Consider the following 20,786-nt stretch of genomic DNA (forward strand, 5'->3'; position numbering starts at 1 on the left):
GTCTATTGTTTCTAGTTGCTAACCGCTTGGAGCGCTTTATCACGAGATTTGCAAAAAAACACCTCAAGCTTTGCGACTGTATATAGTAGACTGTGATATTAGCATCTGGTGCCGAAATCAAAAGGCCAGATTTTAAAATTATTTTTATTGCATTTTGAGCTGTCCTTGAGTCTGTCATGTCATTCCATCCTCCACCCATTCTTATAGCACTGAACATTTCTTCCACTGGATCGCCAGAAAAAGCCATGTCAATACATAGACAAAGCTATTCTGTAGAAGATGAACGATGCAAGAAGCTGTCGATTCAGCTGTTAAAATTAGGGCGCCATGAGTTTCTTTTGTCAACCCTTTCAAATTACGGGTTTTTGAGATTCAGTTTGTAGCTCATTAATATAGTCACAAAAATCTTCTTTCAACCACCGGAGACGGTCGTCAGCTGCAGAATAGAACATCATACTATCTGGATTGCTTCGTCGTAGATGTTGTGTTTTTTTTCGCTTATGTCGTGTACAGTGAAAAATTTGTGCACATTTTTCATGAAACGTATTATTGGTCCTGCTTCTGAAAAATTTACCCGAGAAGTCAGACGTAAATGATTATCCTTCATACAGTCCAAAGTGCTTGTAACTTCCGGTGAAAATGTCTGTACAGCATAAAGAACGTTCATTTTCTCAAAGGAACTGGGTTCGACATGCTTCCTCGTTAGAAATCGAATGGATTTCACAGTTAAGTCCTTTTGTATCCTGTATATTTCCTTGATGAATTTTGAACTGATCGTTCCTTCATATTATTTATAATTTAGATTATTCACACATAAGAAGGGCGCAATAATTTAAATTTAATAAAACAAATACGGTAAACTAACAATAATGGATTAGACAAGAGTAACATCAGTAACGCTGCACTTAGGCCTGATCATAATTTACTTTACATCCCAGTCAATGTTTCACTTTCACGTGTATATTATTACACATATTTACTGTTTATAACACCAAAAATTCACTTAACCACATAAGGGCGCAATATTTAATCGAAATAAAGGCAGGTATTACACATACCGGTACGAACTTTGCCTGCAACAACGTAATTTTCACACCAAAAATAATATTATACCTTACGTTGCAAGTGAATTGTGTCTCATGTGTCTCACAATCAGTTTAAAATTTTACTGACGCGATTACACTGCATTTCAGAGAAATATATGTAATTTTTCATGTACTGCAACTAATTCATATGGTTGAAAGACCGCCCTTCGCGATCAGCTGTTAAGCGAGTCACGTGGTCTGCCTTACGGCCTGTACACAGTATAGAGAAACTGTGGCCTGTATTAGATCACGATGGCAGTGGCTACGGCCGTGCCCCGAACTTGGCCTCGACGGAATTAAGGAGAGAAATATCACGGGTACCTTAATACCGGACTCCATATTCTGACATGTACAATAACCTTGTATTTGCATTCGTTTCATCGAAGTGTTAATGTGATAGGAGCTACTATTTTAGCTTCAGTTCAGTATTGAATTGCAGTTCATTCTGTATTGTTGATGGTGGTATACGAGTAATTAATTTTGTATTACGGGTATAGATGTTTAAGAATTTCAGTTCACGCTAAATAGTTGGTCATATTGCTTTGTGTAATTTTTGCTTAAGAGGAAGATATTTAAGTGAAACTTTAGGCAGGATACGATACGAAGACTATGAAACAAAATTCTATGATGGATGTCGTAAGAGGGCTTTACGTCTTGTTACGGATTTCTGTACGTTGCAATGTTGTCGATGTTTGCGGTTTTCACCAATTTACACAAATTAATGCATTAATCAGTGATAGTGGGGCTACTGGCAGCCAGTGCGTCTTCCGTATAGTGTTGCGACATTATACAATCAAAACCAGTGAATGACGTTACATTGTTGAGAAGCTTTTGCTATGAAGTATGCCAAAATCAGGGGCTGAACGAACGAGAGCATGGCGTGAAAGAAAACGTGCAAATGAACCGCCGAAAATTGAGAAAAAACCTAGAAAGAGTAGACTGGAACGAGTGCGAGAATGCAGGGCAAGGAAAAAAGCATTTTCTAACCGATCTTCGGTAAACGTCTAGAACACAACGCGACATTTTCTGTTCACTAGAATACGTATAACGCTACTTGTGCCGTTGTTGCGCGAACGCTTTGACAAAATAAATTTGAAGCTGGTTAGAACATAAATATCTTCCATCTTTGTCAATATTTCTCTCTTTCGTCCTCCCCTCCAAATCTCTTCCTTATTTTGTTGCCTTTCTGCCTTGTGTCATTGCTATCAACTGTGAACATTCTGTATTACAAAGAATCTTATTACTTTGAGAATACACTTACTACAGCTCAAGATAGAATTCGAACCTGCGAACTGTCGATACTCCGAAACGGTATTAGTCCTACATAAAGTCCCAGATTCAGTTGAAATTATATTCCATATTTCATATCAACTGCCATATATTACGTCACAGATGACGTAAAATATTGAAGTCAGTCAGGCTGTTATTGGTTTAGGGTCGAATTCATAGTCGTTACTTATAAAATGAGGAAACACTTAAGTAATGAGCATTTCCTTAGCACTTATTTCAGATCGTATTGCAGAGACGCTACTCATTCATATGCCCTGAGCATTCCCTTGACATCGAAAGAAATATGGCAACATGGCTAGACGTGAGCGCTTTCCTACATTCAATTGTTTTCCAGCGCCTTCAAATTAAGTCGGCATTATTGTCATACACAAGAAAAATATATTATAGAGCTAAAAATTATACAAGATATCCAGAAAGCATTTTACAGAAAAGAAAGAAGTGAGCTAAGATAACTAGTTATGAAATATGGAGATATCGTCGAAAGTAAAAACAAATGATGATAATTATTCTCTCCAAAAGAAGAAATTGACATGGAACAAAATTGCAGTTGAGTTTAATGCAAACTCCAGAAATATTCCTGTAAGCAAATCATTTTAATTTATTTTTCAGTTATTTTTATGCTAAACAAAGTGGAAATGATATAATTACGCAAATTTTAACAGCTTATTCCTTGGGTAGAATACAAACAAAAATGCAAATAACATTTTGTTGGGACGTGAATACTTTTCCAAAAAAATGCCACTTAAATCTACCTGAAACGCTGCTGTATCATAAAATCTCAAAGCAAGCAGTACTTTCAGCAGTGGCGAAATCGGTAAGCCTCATGGTTGTATTGTGAATCGAAATGAGAGACACCAGAATATTCACAACAGTGTTCTTGTCAAAACGGTATCTCCTCTTAAATTGTTGATCATTATACATCTCTAAAGGGTTTTCCGTATCTCTGATATATCTTTAGCTTGCCGAAACTCATTTTTATTTTAATTACAGAACTCAATAAATTAAATTAAATCATAATCATCATCTATTGTATATTGAATCACCTGATTATAATGCATATGAGGAAACACTTGAGTAAGCTGACAAGCTACCTTATTTGAATAAGTGTTCACTTCAATGGGATTTATGAATTGGAAATTATTACAAGCAACTGCTTAAGGGTTTCCTTACGATAAGTGTTGACTATGAATTCGGCCCTAAATATAGAACAAGAACTAGAAGGGGACAGTAGGCTATTATTTTAATTTCATTTCACTTATTATATTCTATAGATCTTACGGTGAATGTAGAGTATCCAATGCCCACTGAACGAATATTTCACTTTTATCACTGCCAATGTTGCGCTATAATCGTATATGGAAGGTAGGCTATAACAAAAACCTAAACTAACCAAACCTAACCTGTCAAAGAAGCAACAAGTTATACTAAATATGTGTAAAATTGGCCTATGTCTCTATAGTGGGTGGGACATAAGTAACATTGAATGATCTGCTTAGATTAGCATTGAAGCTTTAAGATGTGGAACGAGTCAAAATTTTACTGACTAGGGTTAAGCTAAGTCAAGATAATCCAAGTAATAATCTGTAGTACAAGAGATAGCTATTGACTTACTGAACACTAATTTTGTCACTGAACTAGGGACCAAGGTAAGGCAAGCGAACCTAATCGTTTACACAAAGGATAATATCTCCTTACTAAACCCTCTATCCTTGTCACTGAAATAGGAGCTAAGCTAAGACAAGCTAACCTATTCTTTTGTACATGGGATAACTGTTATTCTCAACTGCAGGCCAGACTGTTGCAATAATCGCTCAAGTAGTTACACGGATTCTAGATTTTACTCCTATGTTCTCTAGTTCACTTGCTAAATGCTTAGGATTAAGTGAATATTCCTACACCGCCAACAATCAAAGAGTGCAATGCCTGATCCCATTGGTGTCTGACCGGATTTTTAAGTTTTTAAAAAGACCATTTTAGGTTTTTGGAATAGGTGAAATAGATTTTTTAGGTTTTATGTCCAACCTGTGAAAGGGGTCGCAAAAGCTGCCAGGCCGTTAAAAATGTATCCTTACAGTTATTCTTAAAAAATAAATAGGCTATACAGTTATTAAGGGAACATGGACCACGAAACTGACCTTTTGAAAAACCAAACTATTTATAGAAATTAATAATTTTCGAAATTTTTGCTCTTTCCCCTTCAACATTATTTATAGTTTGAATAAATTATTGTAACAATTAACATTTTATATAATATAATTTGCCTTGATATAACTACATACATATCAATTTTTAATAGACAAAAGGTACAGCACACAAAACTTTTGAATTAAATGTGTTCAAAGTTGATAAGAACTGTTTTAGAAAGTAACAAACAAGCAAACAAACAAACAAAAGAACATTATTTACTGGTACCGTTCCTGGTTGCAATATATGACCAAATTCTTTTCAAGATTCTCGACTGAGAAGTTTTTTCTAGTGTCTCTTAAAATACATTTGAAGGACGAAATGGTTCTTTTGACAGCACATGACATCATAAGTGCAAATTTCATCGCTGCCACTGCAGCAGGTACCCACAGTAACTGACAATTAAAGCTTTCCCCCTGGAGAATGAAGCACACATTTTTAATTTTTTCAAACCCTGGATTCCTCTGCAATACTTTCTTCAGTTTTAATGTGACTGCTTCACCCATGGGTCCTGGTACTTGTTTCTGTAGAAGCGAGTCAATGACACCAATTGCATCTTTCAGTTGTAGTGATGAAGAGTCCAAGCACTCAATATATTTTGGAAGGTCACTGAAATGTGCTTTGAGGAAAGCAAGGGAGCCATAGATGTTGTCACTGTTAAGTATAGATTTTGCCTTAGGAATTGAGGCAGCCTCCTCCACTTCGAGAATCTCTCTCCCCCTCCCTCCCTCCCTCCCTCTCCTCTCTTCCCTCTCCCCCTCCTTTCCCTCTCTCTCTGTAAGAATATTAAACTATTTTGTACCAAAACTAAATAAGCAGTTCTCTACACATGGTATTTTACAAACAGGTGTGGGTTTCTGACCCTTCCCACTCAGCTGCGATGGATGTGATCAAGATGGAGCCAGAGGCCGACCCATTGGCCTTAGAAGGAACTGATGCAACTGATGTCACAGATTCAGAAGAGAAAAAGCCTTTGTCAGAGGTAAATTTGTAGGTGTTCATTAAGATTTATTTTCTGTATGAAACTTGTATGTATTCTTCCACAATGCGTCAGGTATGTAACAGGTCAGGTCAAGGTAATGGGATTGTGATGTTATTGCTCTAATGAGAATAGAATTGGGATTTAGGGTATAGATATGAATAGAGTAAAGGTACGGTCACACGTCGCTACTTTTGCAGTGCTGCAGTACAAAAAACTGCACAACTCTCGTACTGCGATGTGTGAACAACGGTGCAACCCGAAAAGTAGCGGCTGCCGAACCTGCTGCCCGCTACTTTTTCATGCTGCACGCAACTTAAAAGTAGCGATGTGTGAACAGGGTTCTCAGGGTTGCAGCTACAGCATTTTTGATATCGGTTTTGTTGAAACTTTTGCTGTGGTTACAACCAGTGTTGCCACCCAAATGTGCCAATGATACTTTTATTGTTTGGATATATTTTAATGTTAGATGTGATGAAAATAAATTATTTGTAACAGTTATTAAATACACAACACAGTCTGAGCATAATTGCTGACGATATAATTCATTTTTTAAATTTTCCGTAGCATAGTTCCAAACAGGAGGGTTGCCAACATTGATTACGTGAATATGCTGTTGGTTATCATTGAAGTATATAGGCGTTTTTAAAAGCTTTATAGTAAAAATAATGTCAATTTCTGAATACTAGATACGACAGAAAAGCAAATAATAGATAAGTAAGCTTTCACATGAATTTCTTAATAATGCGAACATTACCATAAAATGTATATTGAGAAGTCAACAGACAGATGGAAACCTGCAGCATGACTGCGGCTGCAAAAGTAGCGCCTTGTGTGTGAACAGACTCGCAACCTCCAGTTGCAACTTTTACAGCACTCGGGTTGCGCAGCACGAAAAGTAGCGTGCAGCACGCTACTTTTGGCTTACGTGTGAACACGACATGCAACTTTTGCAGCTGCAGTACAAAAGTTGCGCAGCAAATGTAGCGACGTGTGACCGTACCTTAAGTTATTCATGATCGGAGTGAGGGGTACAATTGTTGTTACAATTTTTAAAAGTTTTGGAATGCGTGACATTATTCCAGAATTAGTCACTCCAACCATTAAACAGTTTGTGGCAATCATGGAAAACCATGTTTATCGTACATACATTATAGTCTCCCTTATATTTATTTCGTGTCTGTATATGTGTATAATTTGTCTGAACTCCACATTCTTGTTTTCTGTTCGCATAATCTTCACTCATTACTTATTGTAATGTCTGATTATTGTATGTATAGTATTGTGTTTCTGACAACCCTGAAGACCTGGGCATATGATTTATAAAAAAATATATATTTACAGGGAGTCTCCAACCTTCAGGGTCAAAATTATGCAAATGAGAGAGGACTCTCTCCATACTGAGCATTTTGACATCAGGAACCAGTGGTCAGAAATGGATATTTCAGACGCCACGAGATGTTGAAAGTGTATGTGAGGGAGGTTTCTGTAAACTGCTTTAATTTTCATAATAAACAACTGCCTGGCGGAAAAAAATGTTGCTCAGTGTATATAAGAAACCGGAGTATGAAACAGTAATTTTGAAATTTAAAAGGAAGTCGTTGGTTCTATTCGTTAGTTCTCATTGTACTGTCATGCTGTCCAGTCTGTTCATTATTAAACGATTTTTTTAGGTTTCATTTGTGCTGCTACTGTTGATAGGTATAGGCCGTGCGGTATCTCGTGAAACCTACCTGTGAGTGAGTGGAAGGAAAAAGTGGACAGATGCTTACATTTATTGTTACGCTTTGGCTTGCAACTAGCTAACTCCCTTACCCCGCCACTCCTCTATTGGTTCTCTATTATTCTTAATAGGAATAAATGACCTTCCAGAATTCATTGAAGCAATAACAATTATGTATGCAGATGACACTACTTTCCTATGTTCTTCCTCTGCTCTAAATCAATTACATGCTCTCAACAACGACACTCTATCACAGATGGCTTTATGGTTTGAATCTAATGGTTTCTTGCTTAATCAAGAAAAAACTATCAACATAACTTTCAGCCTAAATTATCTAATAAATAAGGACAACAGACTCAACTACACAAAATGTCTAGGACTTTTTATAGACTCCAGTTTAACATGGGATAAGCACATCGAATACATATGCATAAAGCTATCAAGAGTTATATATTTGTTAAAGAAATTAACGACTTGCGTTTCTCAAAATCATTTAAGATGTGCCTACTTTTCTTTCTTTCAATCGATAATCCGATATGCCCTAAGTTTCTGGGGAAATGGAACCAAAATTGGAAGCGTCTTGATTTCACAAAAGAAAGCCATTAGAATTTTATGTAAATCAAACTATCTGGAACATTGTCGGCCACTTTTCAGACAATAACGGATTTTAACAATCATAAATTTGTGTATGTATGTATATATATATATATATATATATATATGATCTAGTACTTTACACTCGACAAAATATCGACAATTACTCATTAGTGGCCAATATACATGATCATGAAATTAGAAATAGTGAACAAATTAATATTCCATATTGTAGATTACACAAGAGCAACACAAACTTTTTAATTATGGGGATGAAATTATATAATAAGCTCCCCAGTCAATATTATAAATTACCAATCAATAGCTTCAAAACTAGATTTTACAATTGGTTATTAAATAATCCTTTTTATTCTGTTGCTGAGGTTTTCAACACAAATTTGTATGAAATTGTATTTTAATAAATAAGTTAGTTGCAATTTAGTTAGTTTTCTTTAATTTAAAAGTTTCAAATTATTTCATGTTTTCATTGTATTATTTAAATTTTACTGTTTCTTTTATTAGTGTTTTTTAAAATGTATTTATATGTTTTTCAATGTATTCTGACGAAGCCTAAAACTGTATGTCTAATGGCCAAATAAATTGAATTGAATTGAATTGAACCATAAGATTCTTACTATTAGCTACTGGGTACGAATGCATTCGGTTTCACGAGATAACGAATTAGCTATATGTTCAGAGTTTAGGTTATAACACGAATCAACTTCTAACAAATAATAATATATTGCGATATTATGTTGTGTGTTTGTTCAGAGGCAAGGGAATTTATTGACTCCACACACGGCTTGGATAAAGGAGGAGTATGTGGACCCCAGCTATGAACAGACATCAGAGGTGAAGGCTGAGGTGTCTCCCATGCCAGCAACGCTTCCTGTGGCCAAGTGTGAAGCTGAGGTGTGTTGAGTAGCTTCATTAAGTAAAGTGCTATCACTGCAGTACTACTACTATTACAGTGCGTCTTCAGCGTCATGCTGACCACGTGCCCGATAGGAGGCCGCGGACGTGCTTGCGGAACTTAATTCGTTAAAACTTACAATGGAGCTTCATGCTCAGTATCTGGTTCTCCGATGATCAATATCTGTCATTCTGTGATGCCGAGTGGCTATGCAGATGAAATCAAGCCTCATAAAAAATCTATCGGGGATGAAGTTCTTCATTATTTACTTTTTCTAACACCTAATTACAAAAATTAAGCCTGCGATTGTAATTTTGGGACTGTAATTCATGACATGATGGAATTCTGTATGGTTTTAGTTTCGATAATTGTATGTCAGGCCACAAAGGGAAAAACACTGAAGGAGAGGTATTCGATCCGGTGCTGTAAATTGAACTTCGGCGTAGCTCAGTGGTTAGAGCACTTGGTACGTAGAACCAAGGACTCGGGTTCGATCTCCGGCACCGGAGTAAATTTTTCTCCTCTAATATTAATTGTTAGATAACAGACGTATTCTGTAGGACCGAAAAAAAATTAATCCTTACATAGATTCTTCGAGGAACAGTACATATTACTGTGGAATCCCGGCCACCAAGTCACTCAACTGAGTGCGCTCCTTGTATAATGGCAGTTGACAATATAAAAATGTCAATATACATGTTGAACTTAGAGTCAGGCCACAAAGGGAAAAACACTGGAGGATAGAGATTGAACTTCGGCTTAGCTGATAAGAACGCTTGATACGTAGAACCAAGGACCTGGGTTCGATCCCTGTCTACTGTGCTAAACGTCTCAGAGACTTGCGTGCGCTACACTCTAATACCACACCAATTTCATCTAGTTTTTCCTCCTAAGAACACGGCGTTTTTGTCATCTTTTTCTGTCATTTACAAAACCTGTTTCATTGAATCTATTAAATAACCTTAATATTGTTTTTCTAGAGGGTACGGCCTGCCAAGAAATTTACGTTTTAATTTCGCCTCGTTGAAGCACACAATTTTCTACTCTTTATGTTGTTGTTTTCTAATGCCAGGCGTTTGACAATAAAGTCATTTGACCTCTTGCAATCCAATATTTTTCAAAGATGCTATCATGACCAGCCACGACTCTTTATGTACGTGTTATATATGTAAATACGTTCCCTTAATGAATAATCTTTACCATGACGAAACTATCTGTTCTCCATCTCAGCTAAACGAATGCTGCCAGAGGCCAGGTTACAGATAAACTGTTTTATTTATAGACGTCGTAGTGTTGATATGAATGGGAATAGCCTTGACTAGGTGCATCAGCACACATGTCATCTTAGCGGCAGAAGCATGGCCTCCAACCAGGCACGTAGCCAGTCAATCATCGCGAACATGATGGCGAAGACTCACTGTAGAATGCAGTTTAATGGGATCAGTAAATACCCCATTATATAGGGAGGTACCACCATTCACACAGAAATTGTTAATGTAGTTTTTGAGTCTTATATTGTATATAGAGGTTTGTGTGCTTTTTTTTGTCTAAATTTGCTATAACCCTGTATCAATTATTCTCTCTTTTATGAATGCTTTTAGGAGGCGTTATGTGACGTATACACTGTGAAGGACTCGAATGTGGAAGCAAGGCAAGAGAATGACGAATCCCTGAGTGAGAGGTAAGTGCAAATCTTCCCTTTGACCTATTTAATGAATTGTCGAAAGTAGGGCTGCTCTCAAAAAAGGCTGAAAGTTAGAATTTATAAAACAGTTCACCTTCATGAACCAAGCCTGGTATTCTTTGTATAAAATCTGTGGCCGGGAGGAAAGGTCTTAAGTAAAACTTTTATACTTTCCAGGAGAACAGTAGAAATATTGAAATTGCTGTCAATTATAGATTTTTTTTTAATGAAGAGGTTTTTCTTGGATATTATTTGTTTATATTTATTCTAAAATAAGTAATGTTGCTCATTTAACAATTTTCTTGATTATTTCCAAAAATAGCCGCACTTAAGCCCTTTTAAGACTAGAACCTGAACTGAGCAGAAGGAACTATTAAACATAAGACCTTTTTCATGTCAAAATAAATGAGAAATGTAAATTATTAGGAATGCAAAATGGGTCTTAAACAATTATAGGACTGTTTACCTGGTGCTTAAAGTTTTAAAAGGAAAGGGCATCAGTATGTGCTAAAATAGCTAAAATACAAGTTAGACCTTTTTAATAGGGAAGCATGGAAAGTAAACATGTGATGTTTGTAAGGAATAAAGTATTAAATATTCTTAAGTCCTTAATTCTGTGTGTGCTCGATTCAAAAAGTACTTAGGACATTTGGTAACGTTCTATAAATCCAGTCAGGAGTCTTATTTGACTTTAACCGTTTTACCAGATTGTAGAGAATTGTTTCTGCTTTCAGAATATATAAAAATATAATTTTCACAAAAAATTGACTTAAGACTTTTTTTCTCCTGGCCACAGAAATATTCAAGTGATGATTAATACCATCTACAACTCCTGCTGTATAATAAATTAGTTCTTAACATATTTTTCTCCTCTTTTTAGAAGAAATAGAATTTTTTTTTTTGCAGTGTTAATTTTGATTTTTATAATTTTTCCTTTTGGCCTTCGTGTCATAATAGTGGAAGAAAATTCGTAATAATTACGAAAAATCCGTGATAATGGACACCTTTGAATGTGGAACTTTATCAAACATTCAAATTCAAATTTATTCACAATTTACATTTGAAAGTATATATATATATATATATATGAATATATACCCGAAATGAGCATATGCTCGTGCTCGGGTACAGTCCAGTAGTCTACATAAATTTTAAAGAGATCAATAATAAAGTTGATGTTAGAAATAATAATAACAATAATAATAATAATAACAATAATAATGATAATAATGATAATAATAATAATAATAATAATAGAATATCCATGACAGAGAGATACAAAGATGGTAATACAAATTAATTCATTAATAATAATAATAGTAATAATTTATTTTATTTATTTATTTATTTAGAATATTAACGTGCAAAACAACAGCACAAGGCCAATTAAAGTTTAGCACGATACAAAACAGAACAAAACAACAAATGATGATGAGAATGAATGATAGAAAATGGCAGTGAGATGAAATACAAACAATATAATAGTCTACATCAATCATAGATCAAATAAAAATTATAAAATTATAAAATTAGTACAATAAGATAATTGAAATAATGGAATAGTCTACATTAATCAATTGACCAAATGCAAGGAAAAAAAAAATGGACAAATAATTATTAAAATTAGATCAGTGAGTTAAAAACTCAAAGAAATACTACACATTAAATGGATCCAAGTTGAATCCATGCAAATTAGCATATTTAATGCATCTGCAGACCGGAGAGAGAGATTTAGGATTCTTATTATAAAACAATTTATGAAATCTTAAATCATTAGCTGGAATACGAAGACTGATATTGCTTATGAAAGATAATAATAATAATAATAATAATAATAATAATAATAGTAATAAAGCAAAAATATTTACAATGATAAAATAAATACTAAGACGGATAAAATAAAATATAAAACCACTAGCGAGATTTAACACAACTTAAATAAGCATATAGTAACCAGAAAAAAAATGAACTCGAAAATCAACAGAAAAGTTCGATGTATCACAGAGGACAGCAACCGCCGTATTGACATTGTGCTATGCATTATTGGTAGTAGGGGGGGGGAGGGCCGAAGGTCTACGTAACTGCCGTTCTCTTCGAATCTTCTCATACAATCATGGGAAGTTAATGCTGAAAAACAAAATGTCTACGAGTCAAGCTGTTCATTATTACCAGGATAAATAAAAATAATACTGAAATATATTAATCAAGTTTCAGTTATAGATCTCCCCTTTTGTGCAAGAGGTATCATATCAAAATATTTTATGAATGGTGGGGAAAATATAAATTTCAAGAACTCTCTAGTTAGAGAGATAGTGACAAGTACAATCAAGTGTATCTGTGGCGATGCTAAGAAATCATTTATTGGAGATATACACTGCTATTAATTAAGAAAATGATCAATATATATTTATGAGATAGTAGTTCTCAGCAAATGATTGGTAACTCAAATTTTTGAGAAACATAGTCTATATTAAATTCTGAACGGAAATCTTATGTGTATTAGAAATTGATGCATTATTGAAAGTTGTTTTTGAAACAATATATGACATGCTCTTACAACTTCAAGTGTTACACACACTCATTTGATATTTTCATCATAGCATTTCTGACACACACATCGGATTATCGAGTGAAGAAACACTACAATGCACCTGTAAGCAGAATTCCAAAAATGATGGCCCCTCTCATAACGTTGACAGTGGAAGGAATATTGACTGTCAACTTCACAATAAAGAGTGTGTTCAAAAAGACAGCTTGGAGGGACAACATCACACGAAAAAAGACGACAGTGCAGTGAAGTGTGATGTTTGTGGGAGGTCTTTTATACACTTGCATCATCTCAAGAGGCATGTTCAAACTCACACAGGGCAAAAACTGTACAAATGTGAGTCTTGTGGTAAATGCTTCTCGAGTTGGGAATGGCTGAAAATTCATGAACGTCAGCACTCTGGCGAAAAACCATTTAAATGCAATGTTTGTGGGTATCGTTTCCCCAAGTTGGAACATCTGATGAACCACGAGCGCATGCACGCAGGTGAAAAACTATTCAAATGCGAAGCTTGTGAAAAGTGCTTCTCAGAATTGGAACATCTAAAAAATCACGAACGCCAGCACACCGGCGAGACTCCCTTCAAGTGCGACATATGCGGTAATTTCTTCTCACGTTCGGGAAATCTCAAAGTTCATAAACGGCAGCACACGGGCGAAAGGCCGTTCAAATGTGATACCTGCGGGAAAAGATTTTCGCAAGCTGGCGTGCTGAAAATTCACGAACGCCAGCACACAGGAGAGAAACCATTCATATGTAACTTCTGCGGTAAAACTTTCTCACAGTCAGGAAATTTAAAAACTCATGAGAGGCAGCACACGGGTGAGAGACCTTATAAATGCAATGTTTGTGGTAGCTGTTTCTCGAAGTCCGACAACCTGAAAAGTCATGAACGGATGCATACCGGAGAGAAGCCTTTCAAATGCAAAGCTTGTGGAAAATGTTTCTCGCGATGGTCGCATCTTAGAAGACACGAACAACAACATACAAGCAATTGAATTTTTAAAAATTGTATTCCCATACATCTTACATCATCGAAGCATTAACACGTGGAACAAATTGAAAGTTACACAATTTTTGGCAAGATAAAGTGTGGGGTAATTCATTTCCATCATTGGGCATTATAAAATTCAAAGTCAGCACGCAGGAACACTTAGTTCAAGTTTATTTCTGTGCTGTAAGAATCATTGCGTCACGAATGAGTTTCAGGTGTCATTTTATGTCTCAGTGTGAAACATGTTTTGGTAAGAAAGCCCATTCTCAGAAATGGGGACTGTTAATCAGATTGCAAACTTCTTTTGAATTGGAATTTTGAATTTCATATATGACATACGGACTCGTGAATGTCGCTTAATTTAGTATTGGTAGTGATACTTGTGTAGAATTCGTCAAGTTTCTCAGAAATCGCAGTCATACTCTATGTGTATATTAAGGTCATCTATACGGTTCAACTTTCCTTTCAACTTTAAGCATTCAAGCAATGCATGCAAGATTGATGTTATATTAATTAATATATATACACATAGTCAAGGTAACGTTCAAAACGGTGTACTATGTAGACACAAAATCTTCACGCATGTAAAGGTACGGTCACACGTCGCTACTTTTGCAGCGCTGCAGTACAAAAAACTGCGACGTGTGAACAATGGTGCAACCCGAAAAGTAGCGGCTGCCGAACCTGCTGCCCGCTACTTTTCCATTCTGCGCGCAGCTTAGAAGTAGCGACGTGTGAACAGGATTCTCAGGGTTGCAGCCGCAGCATTTTTTACATCGGTTTTGTTGAGACTTTTGCTGCGGTTGCAACCAGTGTTACCACCCAAATGTGCCAATGAACGTTTATTGTTTGGATATATTTTAATGTTAAATGTGATGAAAATAAATTATTTGTAACAGTTATTAAATACACAACACAATCTGAGCATAATTTCTGACGATATAATTCATTTTCTAAATTTTCCGTAGCGTAGTTTCAAATAGGAGGGTTGCCAACATTGATTACGTGAATATGCTGTTGGTTATCATTGAAGTATATAGGCGTTTTTAAAAGCTTTATAGTAAAAATGTCAATTTTTGAATAGTAGATACGACAGAAAAGCAAATAATAGAAAGCAAGTTTTCGCATGAGTTTCTTAATAATGCGAACATAACCACAAAATGGAGATGGGAACCTGCAGCATGACTGCGGCTGCAAAAGTAGCGCCTTGTGTGTGAACAGACTCCCAACCTCCAGTTGCAACTTTTGCTGCACTCAGGTTGCACAGCACGAAAAGTAGCGTGCAACGCGCTACTTTTGGCTTACGTGTGAACACGACACGCAACTTTTGCAGCTGCAGTACAAAAGTTGCGCTGCAAAAGTAGCGATGTGTGACCGTACCTTTACTTGAACACGCGTTTTAAACTTTATTCTTTGAATATTCTTCCCAGATTGCATGTGTATATGCATGGAAAATTTAACCGTGGAGATGCAGCTCTACATTATCAGAATTCCTATGACAGATGTTAAAAAATCACAAATATTTGAGATTCACATGTACAAGAAGTTTCGGAACAAATTCGAAATGATCCAGATTTTAATTGTGCAATTTCGCTGAACTCCGATTTTCAGTAATGCACGTGAGGCTCGCGTGTAGCCATCAGTTGTGAACGAGGTGTGTACAGGATCATCAATAAAATTGTGAATGCTACGGATATTTAAGGAGGAAAACTATCTCATATTAGAACGGAAGCTTGTTTCCTGGGGACGATGAAGTGTATCCTAATACATTTCTGTAGAACTGAGGTTAATATAACTTTATAGATTGTGATGCAAAAATGAAGTTAAAATGTTTTTATCAGTTACATTGTCGTAATATTGCGAGCGGTATTTAATGTATCCCTGCGAGTTAGTTTCATTTGCATGTTGTATTAATTGCCATAGCTTTGTGGTAAGATGTATACACAAGTATGTTTCTTCTTGTAGCTTTTTTCCTTATGAAATCTTGTTATTACTCTGGTATAGACGAATATAACTATCTCCAACAGTTTCGATAAATAAGGTTGTCTGCTATTGCTGAATAATTTTATTGTGTAATTTTGGAGAGGAGTAAAGGAAGAAATTCAATATTTGCGTGTTCAGTTTATCGTATTTATATTTATATTTCCCCCTCCATATCCTTGAATAAATATTATTCTTATTCTTTTGTTAGTATGTTATTTTTACTGTGTGTGTACTGGAGAAAAAGGTGGTGAATTCTGTGTAGAACATAAAGTAGTTGGAGAGATGATTACTGTCCAGTGCACAGGAATTTTGTCGCTTTAACTTCTTTTTCATCAAACTTTAACACTTTCAAGGCCTAGGCAGAGTACAAAACGAAATTAAGTTAAAAAATTAATTATTGATACACATCTAGGTTTCATGATGAGATCTACAACAAAAAATTGTGGTGGAACGCCATTCTGGTGCATTTGGTCAGAAAAAAAAAAGCATTCTGTATATATATATATATATATATATATATATATATATATATATATATATATATATATATATATAAAACGCAAGAATCGTGTATAGACTTAATAGTAGTATACCTGTTTATCCTTGATGTTATATAATGTTACATAAAATAGAATCTCGGAATTGAAAGAAATTTTAGGAAACCGAACCTAAGCAGAACAAACTAAAACTAACACTGGAAAATTGAATCTAAAAAAAAATATAAGCTAACCTAAGAAAATGGATTTTGCCCGAGGAAACCAAAAGTAATAAAAAACGAAGAAACATGTAAGGTGTAAACATGCTAAACAAAGACAATCAAATCTAGTCTATGCAGGTTAGAAGTAAGGTGAACTACTATTGAGGTATGTTAGTATCTCTCTAAATTGAATATGCTGGAGTGGAGGGTGTATAGAAGGTGACAGGAAGTGAGTGCAAGAAATGACATGAGTCATATTGTGGATTCTTAATTATATTTTTCGTAGTACAGAAGAAAGCTAAAGCCTCGTATTTGATACAGCGTCGTTAAATAACCAACTAATAATAATAATAATAATAATAATAATAATAATAATAATAATAATATAAAAAACGAAACCTAGATTTTGATACAACGTAGTAAAATAACCCCAAAAAAACTAAAGTGCGTTATTCTTCGTTTTGTTACACCATACAGCCATAAAAGCTGCGACGCATGAGAAAGTCGTCTGTTATCTTATCCAATGAGATGCTAATAATGCAGTGCTGGTAATTTTCATCATAGGTCTACATATTTCCTTCTACGAATATTTTCCCTGGACCAAGGGAATAATTGAGGTTCGTATAATTAAATATGAGAATTATCTCTGGACCAAAATGGTAGGAGGTGAGACTGTGACAAGGTTAGTTTGGGCTAGTTTTGGGGATAATTAAATGACAAAAAACCAGATTTCCCTACCATTAACAATGCTACAACTTTTCAAACACTGGAACATTACTTCTACGAATTTTTCTAGAGACCGCTGTAATAGAATGTGTTTCACGCAGCCACTCCTAACGCTGTTAATGGATGCTGTGCTCGTCACGCTTTGCTTACAATTCTTCTATAAAAGAAACTGCGGTATTTAGAGGGGTTGTTGAGTGTCACATGTTCCTAGAAGAAAGATATGATTGAAGACAATCCAGATAGTCTATGCTCGGATATTGGCTTCCTTAATTATGGTGATGGGTAATTGAATTAGCATTGGGCCTCAAATCACACGTTGTAATTAGATATGTACTTGATATATTATAGTCTCTCATTTCTTGATATATATTCTTAGTTGGTGAGTTCATTAAATTATTACGTAGTCATAATGGAATTATAAATAAATATATATATTGACGAAACATTGTGTAGAGCTTAATACCGGAACCGTAAGTGTTTTGGTTCTTTTCTCCGTCACGAAATAGTACCCTATGTTAATGTATGCAATGTCTCGGAAAGTTAAACAATATTTAAGAAAATATTGTTCTTACATCATTCGGGACTTGGTTACAACCGTAGGCTATTATAATTTATACGGTACTAGTCTTTTAGGTTAGGTGAGATTTCGTTACGGTATAGCAGGTTATGATTGGGTCAATACCTGACCTCTTATGTCAGTACTTAAGAAAATAACGTTGTTCATAAATGTGTCTTTCGGATATTTTGATAATAGTCCCTTTAACACATTCTGTGTATGTGAAATAAGCATAATAGGCTTAAGTCTGCATTAAAGACAAGAATATAAATTCAGTCAATAGCGATTTTTTTTATTATTAACAACAGCTAAGTTAACTGTTTTGGTAAATAGCCTAAGTGAATACGAAATTCCAAGCATGGCATATCATTAAAGAACAATTCTTTAAACATATATAACTTATATATAGGTAGGCTATATCAATATCTGAGTATATCTGTGCAGTTACGATGAATGTGATCAAAAATGAGCCCGACGTAGACCCGCTGGCTTGTGGAGGAAATTCTGGCACAGATGCACAAGAGAGAAAGCCTTCGTTACAGGTAAATAAAAAAGCATTTATCAATGTGTTTGTTTTCCATATTTATGCCTGAGTGGTACGCATGTGTGCTGCATTGGACGCTGATCCAGATTCTTTAACTCATTAAAAACGTAAAACCGATAATCATTTTGCAATTTCTCTATGTTTTGCAGGAAGGAAATTTGTTTAATCCGCAATGTGCGTGGATAAAACAGGAATGCATGGACGGCAGCTATGATTTCACATCGGAGGTGAAACGTGAAGAATCTGTTACAGAAGATAAATTTCCTGTAGTGAAAAATGAAGCTGAGGTGAATTGAATGAATTATCATGGATCTTATCGTTCTCTTACTGAGTACGGATTCTTTTCATTAAATATTCATTCTCTGTTTAGTTTGGAATGATTTGGTTGTTCAAAAATTGTTAAATATTCTTGGCGCGCAATTGATTATTTGGTCCTTGGTTTATATCCAATTAACTTAACTGCTGAGTTGCCTACTCACTAACAAAGGTGAGCTTGTTACAATCTATTCGTCGGATTTCTGTTTCGAAATACCATACCCAATTTGGAGACAATAAGAAACGAATTCATAGCTAATATTGTGCTTTGGAATAAGAATAAATATTCGTGAAACATTTCTTCATATATTACTTCTCTATAGGGAGTAACTGAATGACTTTTCCAAAATTGGGAGGGACGTAGTGGGTGATACAGTGAAAAATTTTCATCAAGAAAAACCCATTACCGGAAATGGGAATCGTACTGTAGAATCTATAGCACTGTAAGATGTTGCTTTTCTGTTATTGTGATGGCGAACTTTGTACGCATTCCGTAGGCTAAATAAAGCATTACAATAGTTTGAGGAACTTTATTGACTTTACATTTAGGCCTACAATAAATGTTCAATGTGATGACTGTCAACTTCGTTACATAGCAAGTAAGGACAAACCATGTTTTGTCTCACTCACTGGAAGATTCCACGTTCCTCTCTTATGGTACTGTACCAACGGCCAGTGGGGTAGCCAGATTAATTATTTTAGGTGGGCCAGATATACAGGGTTTAGAAAGTACCTGACCCCTCTCCTGACATTGCCGTCAATTCTCTTGAAACTCATTCTCGGAAGTCTTATATAATAACATGCAAAATTATGATACACAATCATGCAAGGCATACCTATACAAACGCTTCATAAGCTGAACTGGAGCTGTCGAGATTTCCTAGCAACGAATCTGTCGATCGCTGATGATGGGTCCTTCAACAAATCCCAACTTTTCTCTCTCTCTGTCGATGGATAGAATTGCTAGATTACAAAGCCTTGTGCTTGATATGATTGTCGAATTTTTCTTCGTTTCAGAGGTTTGGAAAGTTTTATATCATTACCTTAATGAAGGGCGAACATTTCCTAATATCCATTTTTGGAGACTGAGGTGCTTCCGATAATGAATTTGCAAGAGCAAGAATATCGTCTAAACATACCAAATAAAATAAGGTGTCAAGTGTTTCTAGCTGATGTAACAATTCAGTAGCCTCCATGGCTTCCTTCTTTTTATCACTGCCAAACAATTTTTTATGCCCAGTCCAACACAGTTAATTTGGCTCTTGAAGAAATTAACGCAATTTTTACTTCTTATCTTAATGCTATAGACTGTAACTATTGCTCTGGATCCATGATTTAGTTTTAATGTTGAGTATTTTCCATTAAAAAAACGCAAATATTCGCATATTTTTTGGGTGGGCCTGGGCCTACCTGGCTCGCCCGCTGGCTATGCCACTGCCGACTGCTGTAAAGATGCTCTCAACAAGCTCATTTACTGTTTCTACCGATGTTGCATACACAATAACCTTCACATAACCCCAAAGGAAAAAGTCAGGGGATGAGGTCAAGGGACTGGGCATCCCCTTCCAATTATTCTGTGCCTGAAGATACGTGGGCCAGGTGATCGAAGTGCGATGGAGGACCATCGTGCTGCTATCACATACTAGCCTACTGGATGTGTCCCGGGTTCGAGTCCCGGTCAGGTGTGGGATTTTTCATTGAAAGATCCTTAGTAACACTTGTGGTGGATGAGGTCGCTGATTGGAGTTTTACTCGGGGTTCTCCCGTTTATTCTCCATATTAGACATCTACATCATTTCGTCATAGCATTGCCTCGACGCACGGAGGGAGCAGACTTAGTGACGAGAGGGGGTTGCTTGCTCGAAATCTGGGTATGCAGCAAACCTTACTGTAGTCAGCCTATTTTGAAGACTGTTGTTGTTGTTTTCTAATGCCAGGCGTTTGACAATAAAGTCATTTTGACCTCTTGCA

At 35.7% G+C, this 20,786-nt stretch overlaps 2 protein-coding genes across 17 annotated transcripts in view; both read left to right on the plus strand.

Moving 5' to 3' along the window:
• The first annotated feature begins 1,360 nt into the window (after positions 1 to 1,360).
• Positions 1,361 to 16,126, plus strand: LOC138698623 (zinc finger protein OZF-like). 9 transcript variants are annotated; one of them, XM_069824705.1, is made up of 5 exons: positions 1,361 to 1,434; positions 5,407 to 5,541; positions 8,627 to 8,767; positions 10,370 to 10,449; positions 13,053 to 16,126. In XM_069824705.1, exons 2-5 carry the CDS (start codon positions 5,440 to 5,442, stop codon positions 13,996 to 13,998), a joined length of 1,269 nt encoding a protein of 422 aa, XP_069680806.1. In that variant the 5' UTR covers positions 1,361 to 1,434; positions 5,407 to 5,439; the 3' UTR covers positions 13,999 to 16,126. The 9 variants fall into 9 exon arrangements, with proteins under 9 accessions (XP_069680806.1, XP_069680805.1, XP_069680803.1 ...); XM_069824704.1 differs by having other exon boundaries at positions 1,420 to 1,505; XM_069824702.1 differs by having other exon boundaries at positions 1,421 to 1,555; positions 13,053 to 16,125.
• Positions 16,127 to 17,474: 1,348 nt separating this feature from the next.
• LOC138698620 (gastrula zinc finger protein XlCGF17.1-like) overlaps positions 17,475 to 20,786 on the plus strand; it is a 40,204-nt gene continuing 36,892 nt past the window's right edge. For 4 of the 8 annotated variants that reach the window (XM_069824686.1, XM_069824685.1, XM_069824688.1 and 1 more), the window contains exons 1-3: positions 17,481 to 17,779; positions 18,401 to 18,498; positions 18,650 to 18,787. Coding sequence is in view for 3 of the 8 variants with exons in the window: in XM_069824693.1 (XP_069680794.1) it covers positions 17,621 to 17,675; positions 18,401 to 18,498; positions 18,650 to 18,787 (291 nt within the window). In the remaining 5 variants the exon portion in view is untranslated. Of the gene's footprint in view, positions 17,780 to 18,400; positions 18,499 to 18,649; positions 18,788 to 20,786 lie in introns of all 8 variants that reach the window. The other 4 variants (XM_069824693.1, XM_069824694.1, XM_069824687.1 and 1 more) reach the window with 4 other exon arrangements.

This window comes from Periplaneta americana, chromosome 4 (assembly GCF_040183065.1).
Source record: "Periplaneta americana isolate PAMFEO1 chromosome 4, P.americana_PAMFEO1_priV1, whole genome shotgun sequence".
NCBI classification, from domain to species: domain Eukaryota; kingdom Metazoa; phylum Arthropoda; class Insecta; order Blattodea; family Blattidae; genus Periplaneta; species Periplaneta americana.

Coding starts and splice junctions, on each gene's coding strand:
- LOC138698623 (XM_069824696.1), top strand. CDS start 1,929: ATGCCAAAATCAGGGGCTGAACGAACGAGAGCATGGCGTGAAAGAAAA. Junction 8,768..10,369: donor TGGCCAAGTGTGAAGCTGAG/GTGTGTTGAGTA, acceptor GAATGCTTTTAG/GAGGCGTTATGTGACGTATA. Junction 10,450..13,052: donor GACGAATCCCTGAGTGAGAG/GTAAGTGCAAAT, acceptor TTTTCATCATAG/CATTTCTGACACACACATCG.